General features: G+C 36.0%; 1 protein-coding gene across 14 annotated transcripts in view; it reads right to left on the minus strand.

The window, feature by feature from the left end:
• The window catches only part of LOC115213959 (LIM/homeobox protein Lhx9-like), a 274,665-nt gene that overhangs the window by 35,655 nt on the left and 213,199 nt on the right, over nt 1–25,811 (minus strand). For 12 of the 14 annotated variants that reach the window (XM_036501774.1, XM_036501792.1, XM_036501778.1 and 9 more), the window contains one exon: nt 8,109–8,320. The exons of 1 other annotated variant lie outside the window; for it this stretch is intronic. In XM_036501774.1, the coding sequence (XP_036357667.1) occupies nt 8,109–8,320 (212 nt within the window). Of the gene's footprint in view, nt 1–8,098; nt 8,321–25,811 lie in introns of all 14 variants that reach the window. One more of the 14 variants, XM_036501820.1, reaches the window with a different exon arrangement.

Genomic DNA, 25,811 nt, shown 5'->3' on the forward strand with positions numbered 1-25,811 from the left:
TTCACTTCTGACACGTAATACTGAAATAGTGTAAGAGATAAGAGATTACTCGTATCATTACGCACTAGGCAAGAAGCTGAAAGTTTTTTGGCCCATGACACTGCATGAACCGTAAGTAACGCATGTGTAAAATTTGAATGATATAGGTTGGGTACTTCTCGAGATTTAGAGATTCACACAGACAGACACACACAAACACACACACTGACACACAGACAGACTGATACACATTCTCATCTTTATATATATACATATATCAGATGAGTTAGAGATGTAAGTGTACATATTTAGAGTCTTAATTTTATTTCTATACGCTACAAATTCACCCCACAATACTCGCCCTCTAACTTACTATTCACCTGCATTATCTTGTGCTTTTACCTGTGCTCTGAAGTTCTTATTTTGTATAATTACCTCATTGATAATCAGATTCGTTTTCAAGAAATGATATGTGTGAAATAGTAATGAATTGTTAATGACAATGAATAATTAATCAATTCTGTAATTATCATCAAGCGTAGAAATAAGTGAATCACATATTGGAATCATGTTTACAAAATATATACAGGAGGAAAAGGCGATTAAAAGGAATTAGAGATAATTTAGGGAGACAAACACTAAAATAAATAAACCGTGGCTGATTAAATGGCGCAGCTACTGAAAGAGAAAATATTGCCATCACTACAATAGAAATTTAGAGAGAGATTAAGGCAACAAATAAAGTTGAAGGAAGAGAAGTTAAAGGATGTGGACAAGGAGGGGGAGGGGGAAGAAGAAGAAGAAGAAGAAGAAGAAGAAGAAGAAGAAGAAGAAGAAGAAGAAGAAGAAGAAGAAGAAGAAGAAGAAGAAGAAGAAAGAAGAAGAAGAAGAAGAAGTAGAAGAAGAACACCACCACCAACAACAACAGCGAAAATGACAACAATAATAACAACAACGACAATCTGCAACAACGAAAACACGAAGAAAATGTTTTAGTGCATCAATATGAGGAGAAAAAGTACAATACCTTAAGGGACTTAATAATAATAATAATAATAATAATAATAATAATAATAATAATAATAATAATAATAATAATAATAATAATAATAATAATAAATGCCCTGATGCAGTACCAGGCAGTGGCTCTCATGGCTTCTGATCTTAACTGATTGGAAGTGTTATCGTGTACATTGTTTTGTCTTGGTATAAAAGATGGGCCACAGCAAATATTCTGCGCAATACCACAGATTTGCTTGTCAGTTGTTTGACCGTAACCAGTTGAGCATGTCCCTTAGTGGCTGACGATATGTGCATCTCTGATCACGAGCAGAAGTAGTGGGGAGCATCATAGCCATGTGTTGAGAGGGATTCTTTGGGGTTTGAATAGTTCACCTCTGGAAACATGGGTGGTTCTTTCAACATCCTTAAACAACCCTTATTCAGGGACCGTTTGAGCGGGATGGGCTACTCAACCTGAAGAAAATTCTAACTGGGCCCCACCTGCAAGGTCATGTGCTGTTTATCTTGATATGAGATCACCATGTCGCGCACATATGGTTGTGATGCATGTGCCTGGTGTACCTTTATCAGACGGGTTGTCATGATGGATATATTGGGCTTCGTATATTTTACCCCGGTGTCACTTTGATGGCATGAACTGCTCTCTCACTCAATAATAATAATAGTAATAACTTCTTAGCAACAGGTGTGTAGATGAGAGGAATATCACAAGAGGTTTTACATGAAGGGTGAGGTGAAGGAAATGGAAAAGATGGTGAGATGAGATTGACGCACCATTAATGTTATCACAAACTAACTGATTGTATGAATGATGCAGTTCTCACAATACATGGGAAATTCCAACTAGGCAAATCAAGGAATCCTACAAATGCAGGAAAAGCCTTACAACCAAAGGCATCAGTCTTTGCCCAAAAGTTGTTCTCTAATCTACAGGCGTATCGCTATGTGTGGCGTATCCACTGTGCGTGTCTTTACTTAAGTAGCTGTGGCATCCCAAGTTCCTTCTAGGAGGCGAATGAATACATTGAATTATAGTTTGAAATCCATTCCTTCAATGTTGGTATTTTTCAAAAGTTGTTTCAACTGGCTAGGATATTCTTGTAGATTTGGCAAGAAAACCTTATCATTATGGCAACAATTAAGTGTTTCCTGCGGAAATCTATGTTAATGACATTGCGGGAATACTACGTTCTCTCACCAATCGTAAATTGAGAATTTTGTTGTTCTTTTATTATATTCCGTCTTCTTATTTGAGCTCTGTCTGCCATAAGATAATTCTGTATTTCATCTTCGTCCATATTTTTCCTTCTTTCTTGAACTCTGTTTCTCATATCTTGAAGGCAATTCTGCCTTTCATCTTCGTCCATATGTTGCCTTTTTTGTTAAACTCTGTTTCTCTTATTGTCTAAGTACAGCTGTTTTGCTCTTGACTCATGTGTCCTCGATTCTGTTGGTCTCTATCTTATTTTGAAAATACATTTCTCTTTGGTCCTGGCTCATTTGTTCTATCCATTGCTAATTTATTTCCGTTCTATCCCATAGGATACGCTCCCTTTCCTCTTCACTTATTTCGTTTCTTCTGTGTCTCATCCTCGCGCGATGTTTATTCGTTATTTCTTCCTGCTTGTCCTCGCACAATCGGTCTCTCCTTCTACGCTGATGTTCACGTTCTGCGTCTCTATGCGACAGTGTTTATTTCCACCACGCGACACTTATTATCGCAAACATGTTCTAACTAACCCAAACTATATACACGAACATATATATATATATCACGTGATCACGTGATCAACGAGGCCATCAGATGTTGTTATACATCGCTGGTGACTCAAACGCTGGTCTAGCCTTCGAATGACGCCACTCCGCTGCTTAAGCGAGCAGGCCAAAGAGTGGTGAAAGAGTACAGCAGGGATCACCACCCCCTGCCCGTGGAGCTTTAGGGTGTTTTAGCTCAATAAACACTCACAAAGCCTGGTCTGGAATCGAAACCGCGATCCTACGACCGCGAGTCTGCTGCCCTAACCACTGGGCCATTGCGCCTCCACACACACACACACACACACACATATATATATATGTGTGTGTGTGTGTGTCTGTGTGTGTGTGTGTGTGTGTGTGTGTGTGTGTGTGTGTATGTCTGTGGGTTTCCTTTAATTTTTGTTACTTATACACATCAACATATGAACCAAAAATATAGAAAGGAAGAGACAACGTTGTATACCGAAACCAAAAGATGTTTTTTTAGCTGAGGTGTAATTTTATAATGAAAACAAATTCAAAATTTAAATTTTGGAGCAAAACACATACGACACGTTATCTGGTGTGTGGCTGCAGTTGAAATGGGTTAAAACAAATGTGTGTGTGTGTGGATGGGCCTTTAATAGCAGTTTAAGTCCAGTCGCAGAAAGACATTCAAAACGGCAACACGCACAGTCATATACATACAAACGTACACATACATGCACACACATACACAAACTCATACCTACAGAGAGAGGCAGTCAGACAGACAGTAAGTGTCCGATAGCCCAGAACGAAGTTTTCACCACTCTCACTCTCTCTCTCTCTCTCTCTCTCTCTCTTCCTACCTGCTGTTTTTCCACCGTCTGGAATTGTTTTAGTTGTGTCTTCAAGCTCTTTCTCTCCCACTCTCTCTCCCAGAATTATCTTGCTATTAATACAATAAATATCCAAAATGATTCAGTGTTTCAATTGAAAAACGCATACTAATGTTTTAGGGAGTTTTTGTTTAGGATATGGTATCCAATATTTGCTGTGGTTGAAAACACAAAACAAACACTACCTACGTTTGAGTCACCACTCACTCCTTTCTCTCACTCTTTCTCTCCCTCTCTCTCTTATTCTCTCTCTCACTCCCTCTCTGTCCCTCCTATGTCAGCAGTTAATGATGAAAAAATAAAGGACGTCGTTCTACATATGTGCTTGTACATAATCAGGTGTACAAATGTACAAATTGAAATGCAAAAGAACGAAATAATAAATGGACTTATGAATGAAAGTTTGGTAATTGCGTTTAATTCCAACACGCGACTCTTATCGTTGCAAACACGTTTTAAATAATCTAAACTATACACACATATACATTCATATATATATATATATATATATATATATATATATATATATGTCTCGAGTTGTAGCTGTAATTCAAAAGGATCTAAGAACTATGCATGTCTGTGGAGTTAGTTTTATCCCTATGTGGTAATGAAAAGTGAAAGTGACATCCAATATTTGCTTTGTCTATGTATCTATGTATGCACTTTTCTTTGGATTTATGTATCTATTGTCTCTCTCACTTTCTCTCTTTCTCTTTCTCTTCCTTTGTGACATTCTTCTTTCCCGCTTTTGACTTAATGTGTATATGTATCCGTGTATCTACTTTTCTTGCGATGTGATAAACATTTAAAAACACAAAACGAACGCCGTCACCAACCACTGTCTCTTTCACTGTCTCTTTCTCTCTCTCTCTTTCTCACTCACTCACTCTCTCTTTCTCTCTTACTTCCTCTCTGTCCCCCCTCTCTCTCCCTCTCGTTTTTCCATTTCTTTGAAGTGTGACACATACATGTACGTAAAAAAAAACAAAAATTTAGTGTATTAATATCATAGATAATAATAATAATAATAATAATACAAAGAAGAAGAACAACAACAACCACAAAAACAAAAAAAACAACAGCAGTAACAACAACAACAATAACAACAGCAATAAAAACTACAATATAAAATGGAAAAGAAAAAGAATTCGTTCAAATTTTGGCACGAGATCAGAAATTGTAGGGAAAAAGGTTAAGTCGGCTGCATCGACTCAAACTCACGTATTTTTTATATCCTGAAATGGTAAGAGACAAAGCTGTTTTGGCGGAATCTGAACTTTAGGTAAAGAACCAGAACAAATATCGCTAAACACTTCTGGAGTTAGGCTGACAATTCTTTCAGGTCGGCGCCTTGATAATAACTATTCTGCAAGAGCCATAAGGCCTGAAATTCTAGTGGGATTTGAAGTTGATCGCGTCGGTCCCGGTAATAGATTGGTACATATTTCATAGGCTCTAAAAGTGTAGAAGGCAAAATCGGTGTGGGAAAAATTGGAACTCAAAAGGTAAAGATGGACGGAATGCCGCTAACTGTTTTGTGCAGCTTGTTAATATTTCTACCAGCTCGCCGCTTTAAAAATAACAATGGGCATTTTTACTAGAGGCAGATGGCTTGTAATTTAGAGAAGAGTAATAGTCAACTGGTACCTATTTCATTGACCCGAAATGAAGGGAAAATTCAACCTTGGTGGCATATAAATTCAGAACTTAAAGCCGGAATAAATGCCGCTAAGCATTTTGCTTGGCATAGTAACAATTCTGACAATTTAAGGATCTGTGTGGTTTGAAACACTATCTCCAATTGTGATCCAATTGTTTTCAAATTTGTTATATAGTTTAGGTTTTGTATACTAATTATGAAAATAAAAATCATTTTCCCTATAGATCTCTAATTAAAAAGTTATTAGCCTCTGAAGTTTTCAAAATTTGGGTATTTTGGCCAATAGAAGTGGGCAAAGAACTCTGTTTCCATAGTAACCAAGGAGTGTAACCATCATGTATTTCATAACCTTTTGCAAACAATTCTGCTTCCATAGTAACCAAAGATGCTGCGCATGCGCATAGGGAGTGTAACCACCACGTGTTCCATTATTGTTTGTTTTCATAGCAGTTGGAATTCGATTCCAGAATGCTATAGAGGTTTTAGAGCAGTGAGGTGATGGCCACACTTTTAAACCCTTCCCGTTTGATGGAAAAAGTGAAGACGGAAGAGGATACAGCTTATTTCTTGATACCAGAAAAGAAGATTTGTAAGAAAGGACACCCCATAAAGAAAAAACAATTTGTGGGAATCTGTACTGGCGTTGCCAACGGAGAGGCTGCAATGTGTCGGTGCTTCTCCGAAAAGATACATGGTTGGAAGGTGGCTTCCTTTCTCTGAAAATAATGCTTCTTTTTTTAATACGCCTGAGTCAAGAAAATGACCTCAGTCTGTTTCTGTACGCAAGAACTGGGTATGAATCCGAGCACAGTTGCTCATTACAACAATTATGTTCGTGAGTTGTGTGGGGAGGAACCACCTCTGAACTGGGTTGCGGAGCAGTTCCTCCCCACGCAACTCATGAACATAATTGTAATGAGCAACTGTGCTCGGATTCATACCCAGTTCTTGCGTACAGAAACATACTGAGGTATGACCTTGCAGGTGGAGCCCAGTTAGAATTTTTTTCTGGTCGAGTAACCCATCCCGCTGAAAAGGTCCCTGAATAAGGATTGTTTAAGGATGTTGAATGAACTACCCATGTTTCCAAAGGTGAATTATCCAAACCTCCAAGAATTCCTTTCAACACACGGTTATGATACTCCCCCACTACTTCTGCACATGATCAGAGATGCACATATCATCAGCCACTAAGGGATATGCTCAAACAGTCAAGGTCAAACAACTGACAAGCAAATCTGTGGTATTGAGCAGAATATTTACTGCAGCCCATCTTTTACACCAAGACAAAACAATGTACATGATTACACTTCCAATCAGTTAAGATCAGATGCCATGAGAGCCACTGTCTGGTACTGCATTATTATTATTATTATTGTTATTGTTATTGTTGTTGCTGTTGTTGTTGTTGTTGTTGTTGTTGTTGTTGTTATTCCGGTCACTGCTGGAATCGAACTCGGAATCTTGGGGTTAGTAGGCCGCGGGCAGATGGCGTAGTGGTTAAGAGCGAGGGCTACTAACCCCAAGATTCCGAGATCGATTCCAGGCTGTGACCTGAATAATAATAATAATAATAATAATAATAATAATAATAATAATAATAATAATAATAATAATAATAATAATAACTCCCATAAATACCTTAGGAATGAGAACCCAGGTTCGAAATTTCCCCAAGACACCTGATGAAGGCTGGAAGGTATATCAGCCGTAACGTTGTGTTAACAACAAACAAGATGAGGTCAAATATCCATCAAATATAAATTATGTAAATAATGTAATAAATGTATGTTTTAAGCAATGTTTTGACTGTTATTTCTTGCAACTGCAGTTGGTTCGCGTATGTTTTAATGTTTTTCACTGTTTACTTTGCTCGCGTATATTTTAATGTTTTGACTGTTATTTCTAGCAACTCCAGTTGGTTTGCTCGTAGCTTTGTAATAATTTGCGCGCGTATGATTTGAGGATTTTTCACTGTTATTTCTAATGTTTTGACATGCCGGCGCCCGCTCACTTCTCGCTACTCTGACAGATGATCGAAGAGGCAGTGAATGCGCTGTTTTCTGATTTGCCTAAAATTCTGAAAATTATTAAACTTTAAACACCTTTAACATTTTCGCAAATTTTTTCTGGAATAAATGAATAACAAATTTGGATTCAGTGTCACAAATAACATCTATATGGTACATTAAGAAAATTTTCTAAATATTTCGAGAAAACAGTGACTCAAACCACAAAGTTCCGAATTTAATAATAACAATAATAATAATAATAATAATAATAATAATAATAATAATAATAATAATAATAATAGTAGTAGTAGTTTCAAATTTTGGCACAACGCCATCAATTCCAGGAGGAGGGGATAAGTCGATTACATTGCCCACAGAACTCAACTGGCAGAAATTAGTACCATTGATCCAGAAATGACGAAAGGCAAATTCGACCTCGGTGGCAGTTGAATTCAGAAACTAAAGCCGAAAGAAATGCTGCTAAGCATTCTGTCCGGCATGGTAACAATTATGTCAACTCAACGCTTTAACAACGACAACAATAAAAATAATGATAACAAATACAATAATAGCAACAAAACCAACCACAAAAATTGAGGCAGGAAATTTAAAAGAAAATGAATATAAACAATAACATGGAAGACGATCACGATATCTATGAATGATGACAGCGGTGCTGACCTCCAAGGAAACTAGATTCTAGAAAACAGCAACAGCGACAGCAAATACAATGACAGCAACACCGTAAACAGCAGCAGCACTGGCAACATTTGAAGTGACTGGAGCAACAACAACAATGAACATACGTTTTCTCACCTGGAGTACCCTCTTGTTGAGCCCGGTCTTTTGGGCCAGCTGCTTCAAGTCTTTTGTGTCTGGATTGTGATTCAGGGCGAAGTAGGATTTGAGCGTGCGCAGCTGGTGATGTTTGAACGACGTGCGCATGCGTTTCTGCCGAGGCGTCGAGTACGCATCTCTCTCGAGATCATTGGTCGAGCGATCGAGACCTTCGGCCGTTGTCATGCCACCTGCTTGCAGTAAATTTGAAGAGGGAGGAGAGAAGAGAACACAAATGATTGAATTGAATACATGCAGTGACACATGGATACACACACACACGCACACACTCATATATATATATATATATATAATATATATATATATATATATATAATATATATATATATATATATATATATATATTATATATATATATATATATATTTATATTTACATATATTATTAATGTATATGTAGACATATATGTATGTGTGTATATCTTTATATATATATATAAACATTTATATACATACACACACACATACATATATATATGTATATATATAGAGAGAGAGACGGAGGGAGAGGGAGAGAGAGAGGAGGGTACATATAAACATATACATATATATGCGTATGTGTGAAGGTATATACTTATGAATATATGTGTGTGTGTGTATCTATGTTTTTATGTCTGTATGTATGTATATATGTATATGTATGTATATGTATGTATGTATGTATGTATGTATGTATGTATGTATGTATGTATGTATGTATGAATGTATGAAGTGAGGAGAAGGCAAATATGTATAGATATATGGATAACAAGAGAGACTGAGGGTTAGAGACAGATAGAGAGAGTGAGGGAGAGAAAGAGAGAAAGAAAGAAAGATATGAATGAATGAAGGAAGGAGGGAAGGAAGGAAGGAAGGAAGGAAGGAAGGAAGGAAAGAAGGAAGGAAGGAAGGAAGGAAGGAAGGAAGGAAGGAAGGAAGACAGGAAGGAAGGAAGGGATATGAGGCATAGACAAAACGAGAGACGGGTATACATATATGGCGTATACATTTACACTCTAATAATGGCTGAAATGAATCACTGATATTGCCTGGTTTTTTAAAACTATATAAACTTATTAACCCACTTGTACTCTGAAAACTGACAGCAAATACATTTATCCTGTATGATAGTTATGAAAACTTTAAGATGATAAATTTAAGAATAGAATACATTGTATATTTTTAGAAAGAGATATTTACGCATGTACGAAATTTGCAGTAATGTAACTTGTTAATAAAAATATGACATATTTCATTTGAATTATACAGTCGATCCTATACACTGAATTTAGTAAATTGCTCAAGAGATAGATATCACGAATTAAACAAACACTAAAATGCTTCATTGCTCACCAGAAACAGCTGATCCAAAGTCAAAGATTTCTGAAGTTCAATAACGCCACAATCAGACTGAAGAATAAGCCGCTTTATGAAGAGCTTGTATGAAGAAGCGGATGTCAGGAACGAGCTTCATTATTGACCTTTTTTTCCTTGCATCGACAATATACACTCACATACATGCATATTGGCTTACACACATACAGAGGCTCACTCATACATACACACACGAAGGGATTAATTTGAAGCTATTCCCTTCGAGTGACAATAAATATATTGATAAACAACGTCATTTATTATGTGATTATAATGTTAGACATATAGATAGATACATGGACAGACAAACTGACGCGCAGACATACAGACTGACGTACTTATAAATGGATAAACAAACTGTCAGACAGACAGTTAGTTAGGCTAGATAGATAGATAGATAGATAGATAGATAGATAGATAGATAGATAGATAGATAGATAGATATTAATTTTTGTGGTTACTTGAGAAAATTAGAAATATAATCAAAGCACCATGGAAACTTGCAAAATAACAGATTTGCAGAATGCTATAAATATTCTTTTCTACTCTAGGCACAAAGCCCGAAATTTTTGGGGAAGGGGGAGGCCAGTTCTTTAGATCGACCTTATTTCGCAACTTGTACTTAATATATCAACCCCTAAAGGATGAAATGCAAAGTCGACCTCGGCGGAATTTGAACTCAGAACGTAGAAGCAGACGAAAGAAGGCTATAAATATTCTTTTCTACTCTAGGCACAAGGCACGAAATGTTTTTCGTTGAAGAGGCATTTGATTAGCTCGACCCCAGTACGCAAGTGGTACTTAATTCGTCAGTGTATCTACATACGGATTTGTTTCTAATTTTTTATGTTTATATATATTTTGTATATGTGTATATACGCTCCATAATACACATGGTTTAGTAATTCAACGGCAAAGCGTTTACACTGAATATGAAAACTTAATCCCAAAATGTTCGCGTCGTTCTGTTTTTTTTTAAAGATTCCTTAATTAACTAATAACTTTTAAGAAATTCTTTCTTCAAATATGTTTGTTTGTATGTGTGTATATGAGATATATTTTATGTTTTAGCTCCAGTCAGCCAGCTAGCTGTGACTACAATTATTACAGATAGTGTACCTGGTACCATATTATTTAATGAATTATTCTCGTCGTTGATTTGGCTAGTTGCATTACAACTGGTTGGGATGACTACATATAGCTTCAAAAGCTGGTCCATTAAGGTAGATAGATGGACAGACTGATGTGAAGTATCTGTGGTGAGAGCAATTTCGGGCAAGAAAAATAATGCAAAATGAAACTTTTAGGGACAAGAGTGAGACGTAGGACTGTATATGTGTGCATACACCTCTATGTATATATAGGTGCCTATGACTGTGTATTTTTGTTTTTGTGTGTGTATAAGTATGTGTGTGACTGTGTTTTGTGTGTTGTGTATGTATGTGTGTGTGTGACTGTGTTTTGTGTGTTGTGTATATATGTGTGTGTGACTGTGTTTTCTGTGTTGTGTATGTGTGTGTGTGTGTATGTGAGAGAGAGAGAGAGAGAAAGAGAGAGAGAGAGAGAGAGAGAGAGAGAGAGAGAAGAGAGAGAGAGAGAGAGAGAGAGAGAGAGAGAGAGAGTGTTCGTGAGAGTGGAGGAGTGTCAATAAGTGCGTGCGTGTATGTGTGAGCGTGTGTGTGTGTGAGAGAGAGAGAGAGAGAGAGAGAGAGAGAGAGAGAGAACTGGTGAGTGCGTGTATGTGGATATGTGTGTGTGCATGTGAGCGCGCGTGCATATGTGCTATAGAGAGATTGTATGGGATACAAAAACTCAGGGGATCTGGGGAAATAGTTAAATGTGAGAAGAGAGAGTGTGAGAGAGTATTTGAAATTTAAGGAAGGAAAACAACAAAGGGAAAGAGTGAGGAAAGGCAAAACAGAAGAAGGGCAAGAAAGAACAAGAGGGGAGAAAGTAAAATATGGTGAGAGAGAGAGAGAGAAAGAGAGAGTTTGAAATTCAAGATGAGGAATAAAATAACAAGAAGCGTGAATGTAAGAGAGATAAACAAGAAAAGAATGAGAAGTTTAGATAAAGGAGGAAGAAAGAAGGAAAGAAAGAAAGAAAGTGTGAGAGAGAAAGAAAGTAGTTATGAGAAAGGAAGATAGATATAAAAATATATGTATGTATGTATGTATGTATAGTGAAGGAGCGAAGGATGTGATGAAAGAATGAAAATGTGATGAAAGAAAAGAAGGAAGATACATACCTACATGTATGTATGTATGTATGTATGTATGTATGTATGTATGTATGTATGTATGTATGTATGTATGTATGCATGCATGTATGTATGTATGTATGCATGTATGTATGTATGTATGTATGTATATGCGTGAGTATGTATAGTGAAAGAGCGAAGGATGTGATGAAAGAAAGAAAATGAGTAAGAGATATGCAGTTGGTAGATATTACAAAAATTGTGGTTAAAGTAAGAGGTAATAGAATGATGAAATTAGAGCGAGATAAATACAGATATAAATTCAAAGGGCGTAAAAGAAAACGTAGGAGGAGTGGCGAAATAAGATATTCTGAAAAGAAAGAGGAGGATAAAAGCAAACATCAAATGGAGAGAAAAAGAATCGTTAATAATTTTTAAAACAATGTAAAATGATCTCTATTCTAGCCCCAGAAAAAGAAAATCTCATGTTTCAAATCGTTGAAATAATACACCCTTCAGCGTGACAACTAAGGCTAAAATCTTGTCAGCTCTACCACGTGCTGTATTCAAAATAAATTGCTGATGTCTCTGCAATATATCTTTCAAAGTAACGTCAACATCCTATATGTTCTCCCACGTCGACTTAGTTATAAAACAAAGATGTCACTATGATAGCAAAACTAACCACAAGACCTCACTGACCAGTGGCAGCCAATATGCTCTCACCTAGAAAACACTTTAAATTTCTTTTAAATTATTTCCAGTCTTCTCCAGATATCTGGTGATGTGGGCGTATCATGTATCGAAGAAATTTTAGGCAGTGTGGGACTCAGTGAAAGACTACTATATACAGGTAACTCCAACGTTATACACACGCACACTCAAACACACACACTCACACATTCACTCAAACACACACACTCACAAATATATATATTACACATATATATATATCTATGTGTATGTATATATATATATATATGTGTGTGTGTGTGTGTGTATGTTTGTGTATATATATATATATATATATATACACATACACATTGAAATACTCTGAGAAATTTGCGCCTAAATACAAGACATGTTCCCTTCCTAAAGGTTTGGGCCCGGAAGATGTTTCACCGCCCACTCTTCTGTTCAACGAGGTCTGATACGCCTTTTAAAATTACACCCTATAGAAAGGAACACAGAAAACATAACAATTATTTTATGTTTAAATAAAATATACGTGTTTCTGAAAACCGGTCAGAGTTAATTGCACATGCTATATTGTGCAACACAATGCAACCGGTCACTTTGTCAGCTTTATTGGTAAAATACAACACAAGAAAAGATGTAGGTCTTTGTATGCACCAGTATGTAAATAAACAAGTTACGTAATTATTGGTAGAAGAGAAAAGATGAAGAAGAACGTGAGTCAGTGTCTCAGTTGAGAACGGGTGTTTTACGCAAAAGAGAAGGGAAACTATCCAGGTTACGGCGCAAACAACGCGCTGTGAGTGACCCGCAATCACACATATCCTCGCATTAGCACGCATGCACATATATAGCGGGAGGGATAGTGGAAAGAAGATTATATTTGCAAGCAGCGTTATATCAATTGGAAAAACAATAGTAAAATAAAAGTAGTCTCAATATCATATAACATGATGATGATGATGAGGAGGATGTTGGTGATGGCGGTGGTGGTGGTGGTGGTGATGATGATGATGGTGATGATGATGATGATAATAATATAATAATAATAATAATAATAATAATAATAATAATAATAATAATAATGATAATAATAATAATAAGAATTTCTTTTATTGGCCACAAGGGCCCAAGACATAGAGAACAATAACGAAGGACGAGTTACAGCACAAAAAATGTTACAAAAACATGTGGGGTCAACATCAATCAAGTGGAGATACTACCACATTAAAGGCTACAGCAGAGTATATATAATAGAAGGTAGAGGAATAAATAATAAATAAATAGAATCCCCAAGAGAGGAACGGTCCACTTAGTGTAATCCGGGGTAATCCCACATATAAGTCCCGGATTGCTCTGCCATCTCCAAGGTATGTGAAAGTGCCCTCTTCCAGTTACTTTCCTTCTGCTTAGAAAGTCATATTCAGAGCAGATCCTTTCAGTCCTACCAGTCTTGCCACTGTCGACTACCGTTGATAAACTAACTAGAAGGCGGCACCTCCCTCTCTACCCTCACCTTCCTCTCCTAACTGGGCTTGGCCGGATAAGAATGTGTTTGTCATGAAACCTTTCAGACGGCTTCACCACACAGCCTCTTTTACCACAGCCACTAAGCAAAGCAAGATCTGCCTTCCTTCTCTGACAAGGGAAGGTGGTGCGTCGATCTTCACTGTGCACTCGACTGAAAGCTGAATGCGTCTTTCTATTATAGGCACAATGTCTGAAATGTTGGGGGAGGTGATAAGTTGATTACATCGACTCCAGTGCGTAACTGGTACTTATTTCATCGACTCCGAAAGGATTAGAGGCACACACACATATATATATATATTTTGAAACCCCTTTGGTTACCACATAGACCATGGGATTGCACCTAGAAAGTTACCCTCCCAGGCACAAATTCGGGCAAGGTTGGTTATGGAAGACCAGTAGTCTCCCATGCATACCGGCCACCCCTCTCCACGTTACTAGTGTTATCCAAGGGAAAGGAAACAACAGATACAGCTTGGTACCTGTGACGTCGTAACTAATTTCTACGGCTGAGTGAACTGGACCAACGTGAAATAAAGTGTCTTGCTTAAGGACACAACACGCTATCCGGTCCGGGATTCGAGCGCACAACCTCACGATCGTAAGCTCGACGCTCTAACCACTGAGTCATGCGCCTTCACTCACACACACACACACACATATATATATATATATATATACACACACACATATATATATATATATATATATATATATATATATATATATATAATATATATATATATATATATATAATATATATATATATATGTGTGTGTGTGTATATATATATCTGCTTCCGGCACAAGTTCCGCATAGCCCCTGCCTATTCAAAGTACCTTGGATCCCAGAACATCTCGCTGTGCTTGAGGAGACCTGTTGAGTCAAGTGCATGTGCATGTACATGAACATCGAAACAAATATCAATGGAAATAGTAGTTGTGATACCTGTGCCGGTGGAACATAAAAAGCACCATCCGACCGTGGCCGATGCCAGCGCCGCCTCGACTGGCTTCTGTGCCGGTGGCACATAAAAAGCACCATCCGAACGTGGCCGATGCCAGCGCCGCCTTGGCTGGCTTCCGTGCCAGTGGCACGTTAAAAGCACCAACCGATCGTGGCCGATGCCAGACCTCCCTGGCTGCTGTGCCGGTGGCACGTAAAAAGCACCCACTACACTCGCGGAGGGGTTGGCGTTAGGAAAGATATCAAAACATCAAGGGAAACAACTCGAAACCCCATACCTAATCTACAAATACCACCCTATATATCGATGCATAACCCTAGAAACAATGAGGCATACAGCACGATTATGGAAAATCTACCTATGCTTACTAGCGACGCAAAGATGAAAACATATTACAAACAAACAATTTCATCGAAAGTAAAAAAAGGAAACCTAAATCACAAAAAAGAATACGGACGAATGTGAGGTTATACCCAACAACATCGGAACAAATAGTGAAAGGATGCGGGTGTCCAAATTGTGGAACATACCCCAACCAACTGGAAGGTTTGGAATTCCACTGCAAACAAGGACAGAGATTCACAATTACTATTAATTTCACTTTTGCACACGATAATTTCATTTATGTGAAAACTTGGTCAGGATGTGGACACAACTATACATGTCAAGCAATGAGATATCTTAGACGTCTCACAAGATATACAAGGATATCATTGAGCTAAAACGTAGTGAGATGTGCAGAGAACCCATAACCAAACTTCACAGTTATCCCCGTCTACCAGTGCAAGGAAACAAGCTCTAAACAACAACAATTAAATAAAGAAAATGTATTTATTGAAAAATACAAACAGCGCCTGAATATGAACATGCACCCAACATAGACTAAAAGCTCCTTAAGATAATACGAAATTGCAATGTTTTTGCCAATTTCCAAGTTATGATTAGCAAAACACGATACCGGTACACTATATAAATATTCTATATACATAAATTTTGTGTATTTGCCTGTTTTATTGGGTAATTTTTTTACTACAACTCACCACGTGGGTAAAAATCTCTTCAACGAAACTCTACGCTACACACGCACACATATATGTATCATGTATGTATGTAAATATATATATATATATATAATATATATATATATATATATATATGTATGTATGTATATATATATATATATATGTGACCTCGTGAGTACCGTTGGCGATTTTTTTTCCTCTGTCTTCCCTTCTCGGGATCTTTCCTTCTATGTTTCCGACGAAACGTTAAACCCTCCTTCTTCCCTTCTTTCCTGAGCGTCCGATAATGCTATATTTGTTCCACGTCCTCGCGTTGTTGTGTTTTTTTGTGTTTTTTTTGTGTTTTCTTGTTTGGATTAACTTTATATATATATATGAATGGTGGTATTGTTGCCCCCGATTGTTGTATGTGTGTGTGGGAATCTATGGTTGTTTTTGTTTGTGATGTGTGTAAAATTTCTGTATGTGAAATATTTCTGGAATGAAAACACAGATAAACTCCTAAAATTTAAAAACCTATTGAACAGCATAAACCCAAATATACAGTTCGCAATGGAATACAACAAAAAGGAGCTCCCATTCTTGGATATACTAATTAAAAAAATTAACCTTAAAATAGAAACAGACATTTTTTACAAAGCTACAGACGCCGAACAATATCTTCTTTTTGATTCATGCCACCCAAGACACACTAAAACAAACTTCCCCTTCAACCTTGCAAGATGGATATGCACAATAGTGTCAGAACAAAATACCAGGAACTTTAGACAGCAAGAACTCAAAAACACCTTAATTGACAGACATTACCCAGCTCAACTCATAGAGGATGGGATCAGACGTGCAACAGAAATCAACATAGAAACTTTAAGAAAAGTTCAACACAACAACACACCTTCCCCGATAATACTACCTTACATATCCACATACAACCCCAGAAACAAAGAAGCCTTCACCATCATCACCCAGAATTTACCAATACTTCATAAGGACCCCAAATTAAAGGAAATTCTAAACATACATCAAATCATTAAAAGCTACAAACAACCTAAATCACTTAAAAAGATTCTCACAAAGGCAAAATTGTTTTCTGAAATTACGGATGCAAAAGTAAAAAAATGTGGTAGACCGAACTGTGCAACATGTCCAAACCTGCTAGAAGGATCAGAATTCCTCTTCAAAGAGGGACAGAAACTCAAGATCAAATCTAATTTTACTTGTGCCTCTGAAAACATAATTTATGTAATAAAATGCTTGGGCTGCCACCAAGACTACGTGGGATCCACGGGACTATCACTCAGACGTAGATGCACACTGCATCGACAACAGATTGCATTACCAGAATACAGAATGATACCCTTTAGTGAGCACATTGAGAAATGCGCAAAGCAACTACTACCATAATTTTTAATCTTTCCATTCTACCATTGTGCTATCGGAACACCAACTAAACAAGGAAACATTCTTCATTGAAAAATACAAGCCCAAACTTAACCATTCCAACATACTTATACAGAGAAACTCAATCCAAAAGAAAGGCAAACCATTGGGAGTGAAAGATTCCTAGCCTTTGTTAGTGCATCCTTCTAGGAGAAGGTAACTCAGGTAACTGGGATAACTCCGACATAAAACCTGCGGTCCAGTGGTTACCGATGATGTTGACTTGTTCTTCTTTTCGGATTATGGCTGCTGTTGCTTAGTGAGTGGGTCAGTGCACAGCCTTTCCTCACTTTAAAAAAAATCTTCTTACACAGGCATTGCACGATAACAACATTGATTAAGCTTCGTGCAATGGCCATAATCGATAACGAGGGGACAGCCACCTCTTACATATATACGTTACCTCATCATTCATCAGTCATTTGTTTGTACTTAAAAATCGTTTCTTGAAATCGGAGAATAAAGTATTATTAGGTTGGTGCATAATTATTGCTGCTTATTTCAACTAATTTTATTCAGCAAAAACAATAACAACACGTAACAAAAACATCTTTAAATGAATATTCCGGAGCATATTCACCATCTACTTCAATTACTGCTTCCCATTTGCTTGGCAGACGGTCAGACCATCATTTGAAGATGTTTTTATTAAATACTGTTATTGCTTTTGTTGAATAAAATTTGTTGAATAAAATCCGCAATAATTATGCACCAGCCCAATATTATGATATATTATTGTATAGCTATCTATTATATAAAAGTCAATGTCAGTGTGTTCGTGTGTTTGTGTGTTACTTATAGACTCTAAAACTCCTGGATCGAGTCTAATGAAATTTAGAACACAAAATCCAAGCCTAGGGAGAAGGGTAATGCCGAATGTTTCATACAATTTTGAGGACGCATGAGTGGTTGGCAGAATTCCCGTGAAAATTTATATGCTTCGGATTTTTATGAAATTTGAACCATAGGTATTAGAAATAAAATTTAAATGTACCCAAAATTTCCATTTCTTTGGATGATACTAAGATTCCCTAATGGGGGCTTAACGCACAAGTTTTAGTCATTTTTCATGGACCAAAATTACTGAATGGCTCCTTATGTTTGGAACTTAGATCTAATGCATAAGGGCGGGCGTAATTCAGTGTGTTTGGTTTAAATTTGAGTGGGTTTAAAGAGGGAAGAACACCCCATGAAAATTCATAACTTACCGATGTTGCTGAAATTTCAACTATAGGTAATTGACACAAATCAATATGCATTCCCAAAGTTTCCGCTTCTCATGAGGATTCTAAGACCCGCTAATGGGGGACTTAGCTTCCAAATTTTAGCCATTTTTTAATGATCCAAAACAAGGTTAAAGTATTGAATGGATCTTTATGAAATTTGAGAATAATATTCTATGCATAAGGGCGGGTGTAATGCAGTTTTTGTATGAAAATAAAGGGGCATAAAAGAGGCCCTAAGAAAATAACCCCCAAGAAAATTTATGTTTTTGCTGTTGATGAAATTTTAACCATAGATATTACACACAAATGAAGTAATATTCCTAAAACTTCAACGTCTTAGGAGGTTAGTAAAATCCCTTAATGATGGCTTAACCCCCCACAATTTAGTCATTTTTCCTAAGCCAAGGCGAATACAATTGTAGTCTTGGAAGCTGTAGAGTTACCCCAGGATATAAGATGACCGTTATTTGTAATACGATGGTACAACAGTGTAATAGTTTGCTTTGAGATATACTTAGCTTGTAATTTCTGGAATTTAGTGCGTAAATTGTTAAGTAAAGGAGAGGCATCATTTTTATAAGATTCGGATTTTGGAATATGGACATAAAGATGAGTAATATGGATAAATATATCGTAATTAGAATTTTTGTTAATCTCCAAATTTGATGAAATTCGAATCATAGGTAGTCCACTTCATTAAAGAAAAAGTATAAAAGAAAAGTCTAATTCTTCAATTCCATATGACACGGGCAACGCTAGTGTATATATATATATATATATATATAATATATATATATATATACTAAGCAATATATATATATATAGCATATATGTCTGAAAATTTTGTGCATATCAACTCAATATATCTATTCACAAAAGTTTCTGAAAAGTTCGAAACTCGAGTACTAGGTTGTCCATTTCTCTGCCATTTTCTAGAGGTAAGACGAATGTTTTTATAATCGCTGCCCGCACACATCTTGCCTCTATAGTGGCACAACAAGGTACCAATTTTTGCTGGAAATGGCAGTCGATAATCATTCGACGCTAGGTAAAGTTTCACTGAATCGACTGCTATTTTCAGCAAAAATTGGTATCTTTTGTGCCACTATTACCTATTGCATATATATATATATATATATATATATATATATATATATATATATAATATATATATATATATATATATATATATAATATATATATATATATAATGTATATGTCCTAAATCCTCTTCCGGAAGGAAATAGCTCGGAATGCTTTTCATTAAATAATTAAATAAAAAAATAAACAAAATCTGCCAAAATGTATTTTCGACTGTCCATACGATGAGATTACTGAATGTCCGCATGAGTCCAGAATACAGATTATTTGAACTATAGACTTCTCGATGGGCACCTACTATAACGATATTCCCGTGCTTTCATTGTGGTTTGAAACTAGCGAGAAAAACACTTTTTTCTTCTTACTTGAAACAGCTGCTTTGGCTATGAAATCTTATTTCTTCGTAAAGAAAATCATTCAAACAGACAAGCACCACTCGGTACTTTCTTTTCGCGGCATAAAAATTTGAGAAGAAACAGACATTGACTTTTACTCCCCAGCAGGTTTTCTCTCCACTCTTCTTTCTTACCTTTCTACTTCTATTGCTATTTGACAGGGATTTTTTAAAATCATTTTTATTTGTTTTCTCTCTTCTGTTTTCTTCTCCCCACCTTCACCTCACTCTCGTTCACCCATCTTTTCTTTTGTGTTGTTTTTTGGCAGTTGAATGGTAAATAGATATTTAACTGTAATTGTTATTACACACGAGATATTTCTGTAGAGCTTTGCTTTCTAACTTTTAGTCAGTGACGATCTTCTTTGCAAAAATTGTTACATTGTTTTCTGTTTCAGCCATTGTTTTTGTTGTTTTATTTTTGTACTTTTGCAGATGAAAATTTTTTTCACAGACAGGCTACTTCTATGAAATTATGTATGTTTGTATGTACGTATGGGTTCATATATGGGTGCGTGGTAGTCGGTTGATGTTTACATGTGTGTACGTGTGTATACAAGTAATTATGTATGCATTTGCGAGTTGCTATCTTCATGTGTGCATGAAAATGCGTGTTTATGCGCGCGCGCCTGTGTGTGTGTGTGTGTGTGTGTGTGGTGTGTGTGTGTGTGTGTATGTGTGTGTGTGTGTGCGTGGGTCCGTATGTCTTGCGTGGCAGTGGATTTGTTATATTTCCTTGAGCTATAGCTTGAATTCTATCTATTCTCATTGATGTTTAGTAAAAAAACCATATTGATAGATTTGCGATGTATTCTTGTCCTATCTTCCTCCCCTTTTCCTCCCCTATTTTTTCCATTTTCCTCATACGCATTCATCTCACAGTTCTTGTCTGGATTTTGTTTTATGAGTGTCTTGCAAAAAACATGCGCAAACTACACATAAACACAAGCACACAAACACACAAAACATACACAACAACAACCTATACAATTTGTTTTCTTTCTGTTTCTTGACATTAGATTTACATGCCAAACTCACTAAGTCTATCGATCTTTATACGTTCACAATTTTCTATATACACAGACGCACGCACGTACACAGGCTTACATAAACACATATACTAGCATGTATGCAGATGTATTTTTGTGTACGTGTATATCATAAGTATTGTTCAGTGATTAAGAAGATGGTTTCACAACCAAGAGGTTCCGAGTTCGAGAAGACTCAAGCAAATAACCAAGTATCTTCCGGCATTGTCTATGCATTACAGATAATAAATGAGGAACATTTGACAGTCCGATACACGCACAAAAAATATATACATATATACATGCAAACACACACACTCACACATGCAGACACACACACATACACACACACACACACACACACATACATATACATGTATGTATATATATATATATATATATATATATATATATATATATATATAAGAACAATCTTACTTAGAAATGGATGCGTGCGTTCCGTCATATAATAAATTAATAAATAAATAAAACATATGCATATATACATACATATATGTACGTACCTACCTCTACATGTATATATACATGCATATGTGGGTACAGGACACCAAAAAAACCTCGAACACAATGAGAAACGAAAACATTAACACAAAACCAAGGAAATGGACATTTTTCTTAAACAACGAAAATATTGAGTACAGGACATGCAATGTATGTCCTGTACTCTATTTTTTCGTTGTTTAAGAAAACTGTCCATTTCCTTGGTTTTGTGTTTATGTTTTCGTTTCTCATTGTGTTCGACGTTTTTTTGGTGTCCAGTACCCATATATGCATGTATATATACATGTAGAGGTAGGTACGTACATATATGTATATATGCATATGTTTTATTTATTTATTAATTCATATATATATAATTATATATATATATATATATATATATATATATATTATATATATATATATATACATATATATATATGTATATATATATATATATATATATATAGATATATATATATAATTATATATATATATATAATATATATATATATATATGTATATATATTCACTTGTCTCTCTCTCTCTCTATATATATATAATGTTGAATTATATTTCATCCTTTATTTTCGAAGGTTCCAAAGATTCTTCAGAATTTTGTGAGAGCAAATATTACATGGAGAGGTATCCTATAGAAACTCAACAAATATGCTAAAAATGGAGAAGAGATGTTAAAATTTCAAATTTTAACATCTCTTCTCCACTTTTAACATATTTGTTAAGTTTCTATGGCATACCTTTCCATAAAGTCTCATAACACACCATATACATACATAATACATATATACATACATACATTCATACATACAAACATATATATATATATATATATATACATACACACATATATATAATCATATAGATATATATATATATGTATGTATATATATATATATCGTCAATCCCAGCATGAACAAGCAAGAAAGAAACAACAACGCGAGGATGTGGAATAAGTACAGTGTTACTGGACGCTCAGGAAAGAAATGAAAGAAAAGAAAGAGGATTTCAGGTTTCGAGTAGAGCTCTTCGTCAGAAATATAGAACAAGTCGAAAGAAGGGAAGACGGAGAAACAAAATCGCCAACGATACACAAGCGGTCACATATTGAAATGAACGGAAGGGAATGGGTGAAGAAAAAGTTCTTTGAAAGAGAAGAGAATTCAAAAGAAGGAGGTATGTGAGCGCGCAGGTCTGTGCGTCTGAGTAATGATAGCACGTCTATGTGCGTGTGTATGTGTGTATGTGTGTGTGGTTGTGGCTGCTTATGCAAGTGTATGGTTAGACATATATAGTAAGAATTTTGGTAGGAGTAGCTGTCTATTGTGTGTCTACCTACACATATGCGGAGGAGAATGTCAGCAGGATCGTATTTAGATGTTAGTTTGAAGTATATGTGTGCGTGTATTTATATGTAGTGTGTGTGTCTTTTGTTTGCAGTGTGTGTGCATTTATGTGTGTGTACGTGTATGTATGAGTGTACGTGTGAGTTTGTGTCTGTGGAGTAAATGTACGTATGTGTGTGCTTGTATGTGTGTGAGTGTATGTTAATACATGTATAATTGTATGCGTGTATGCATGAGTGTGTGCGCGCCGATCTAGAGTCAATCATTACTAATGAAGCAACGGAAACTGCCGAAACTGAATTCAGTATAATTCGGATGACTGCAGACACTGTCTGCATATATGTATACAATTATGTGCTCTGATTAATGCATTAGAGCATTTTAGCTCTTATTTATAGCAATATAGGTATGTCTAACACCCTAGTCGTATTTAGTGACTATTTTAGTTTTCCTTTTTGGTAAAACATTGTAAAGTGCTCTCTGTTTTAACTTATATATATATATATATATATATATATATATATATAATATATATATATATATATATACAGGCGCAGAAGTGGGAGGTGTGGTAAGAATCCTGCTTCCTAACCACATGGTTCCCTGTTCAGGACCACTGTGTGACACCTTGGGCAAGTGTCTACTTCCGTAGCTGCAGGCCGACCAAAGTCTTGTGAGTGACCTGGTAGACGGGAACTGAAAGAAATCTGTCTTATATATACATACACACACACACACACACACACACACACCACACACACACACACACACACACACACACACACACACACACATATATATATATATATATAAAACTGAGAATGTGCGTCTATCTCATTCAAATTTTACACATGCCTTACTTAGGGTCCGGTGAGTGTCATCGGCAAAAAACATTTTAAAATTTTTGCCTAGGGCGAGTCCACAGCAATATCATATCTCTCCACTACGATTCCCTAAAACTTGAGAACTACACAACCAATTTCATTCAAATTTTACACATGCCTTACTTAGGGTCCATGTAGTTTCATGGGCAAAAAAATGTTCAACTTCTTGCCTAGGGCAAGCCCATAGCAATATCATATCTTCTCCACTATTTCAGTATTACGTGTTAAAAGTGAAACAAAAACATTTCTCTATTTTATGTCAGATACTTTCACTTTAACAATAAAAATTAGAGACAATAATAACAATTGAATTATATGTAGTAAGTAGTAATTAAAATCAAACTAAAGTATAATATAATCGTAACATAACAAAAGTAAAAATAGCAATTGGTATAAAATTGCATCAATTACTTGAACTTGAATAAGTGGTTTCACATGAATGGGAATAAATTAAAAATAAAATAAGCGTGCAGAAATGGAATAGTCCAGATGGAGGTGTGCAATACCCTTTACCACGGCTTTTACATTAGATTATCTGCTAATTAGCAAGCATTAAGTATCTATATGAAGTTTGGCTGTATGTAATGTCTGTTTTCTCGAACAGCGCTTCTACTGAGTACTGTTATTATTATTACTGTTTAACTATTGTTATCACGTTTGTTGGTTTTTCGTAAGGGAAACGTTGTTGTGTTGCATTTGTTAAATAATTGTAAACTGTAACACTTCCCCTTTTGGAGAAGGGGCTTTGGTTATTGTTTAAAAATTGAATTGTGTCCCTGTTTGGGGAAATTGACAATATTTTCACCGTTTACACGGAAGCATTTTTGTTAGAATGCCTTTGATAGAAGAAAGTCCAAAAATGAATTTCGCTGCAGCCGTCGGCGGGCGCGAACTCATTAAAATTAAAATGGAAGAAATACAAACCTATTTCGGACTGATAACCGACAAAGACAGTGAATCTAGGATAAAACCACCAAAGGAAAATTAAATTAAAGAAAAGACTATTGTCTATAAAGTATACAATGTAGAGAAAAAAAATTTGAACACCTGGAGGAAAGCATCATTGAAAAGTGTCTTGATGCGACTATGAAAGATATCTAACCAGAGGCGGTAAATTCGCCACAATAGAAGCAAGGTTCGAGTCAACGGAGCGTGCAAGGGAGTGCTCGTCTCGAACCTTGCAAAGTGGAAATATTTTATTTTTACCTTTATATCTGGGACATAGAACGTCCCGGATAAAAATTTAAAATGTCCCTCCAGAAGTAGAGGTAGGCTGGATTGTAGCCACACTTCTAAACAAGAGGGAGGACAAGATACAATTAATCGAAATTGCAAGAGACGGGCCTACAATTCCAGTCTGTTATATATTTTGAGTATTGTTATCAGTAGTGATATCAAGATATAACTTTGTATTTTGTATTTTATGTGTAGATGTATATATATAGGTGTACATGTAATATGTACACATATATATACACATATATACATGCACTAGCACTATGACCCGGCAACGACGGGTCATAATGCTAGTATATATATATATATATATATATATGTATGTATGTATGCATATGCCTGTGTCTATCCTCTCACCATCGCCTGACAACCGATGTTTGTGCGTTTACGTCCCCAAAACGTAACGGTTCGGCAAGTACTAGACTTACAGAGAATAAGTCCTGGGATCTATTTGCTCGACTAAAGGCGGTGCTCCAGCATGCCCGCAGTCAAATGACTGAAATAATTAAAAGAATACATATATATATATATATATGGATCTTATATATATATTTGGTATGTATTTATACTTGTGCGTGTATATGTTCGTGTATATACCAACATATGTGCATGTGGGTATATGATCCCAAATCGATTAAATTCTGAAACGATTGTACATTATAGATTAGTTTCTCTCCGTTATTTAGAGAAGTCTGAAGCGCTTTTGGAACTCTCGGTTCAGTG

The sequence above is a fragment of the Octopus sinensis genome, linkage group LG1 (assembly GCF_006345805.1).
Source record: "Octopus sinensis linkage group LG1, ASM634580v1, whole genome shotgun sequence".
Lineage (NCBI taxonomy): Eukaryota > Metazoa > Mollusca > Cephalopoda > Octopoda > Octopodidae > Octopus > Octopus sinensis.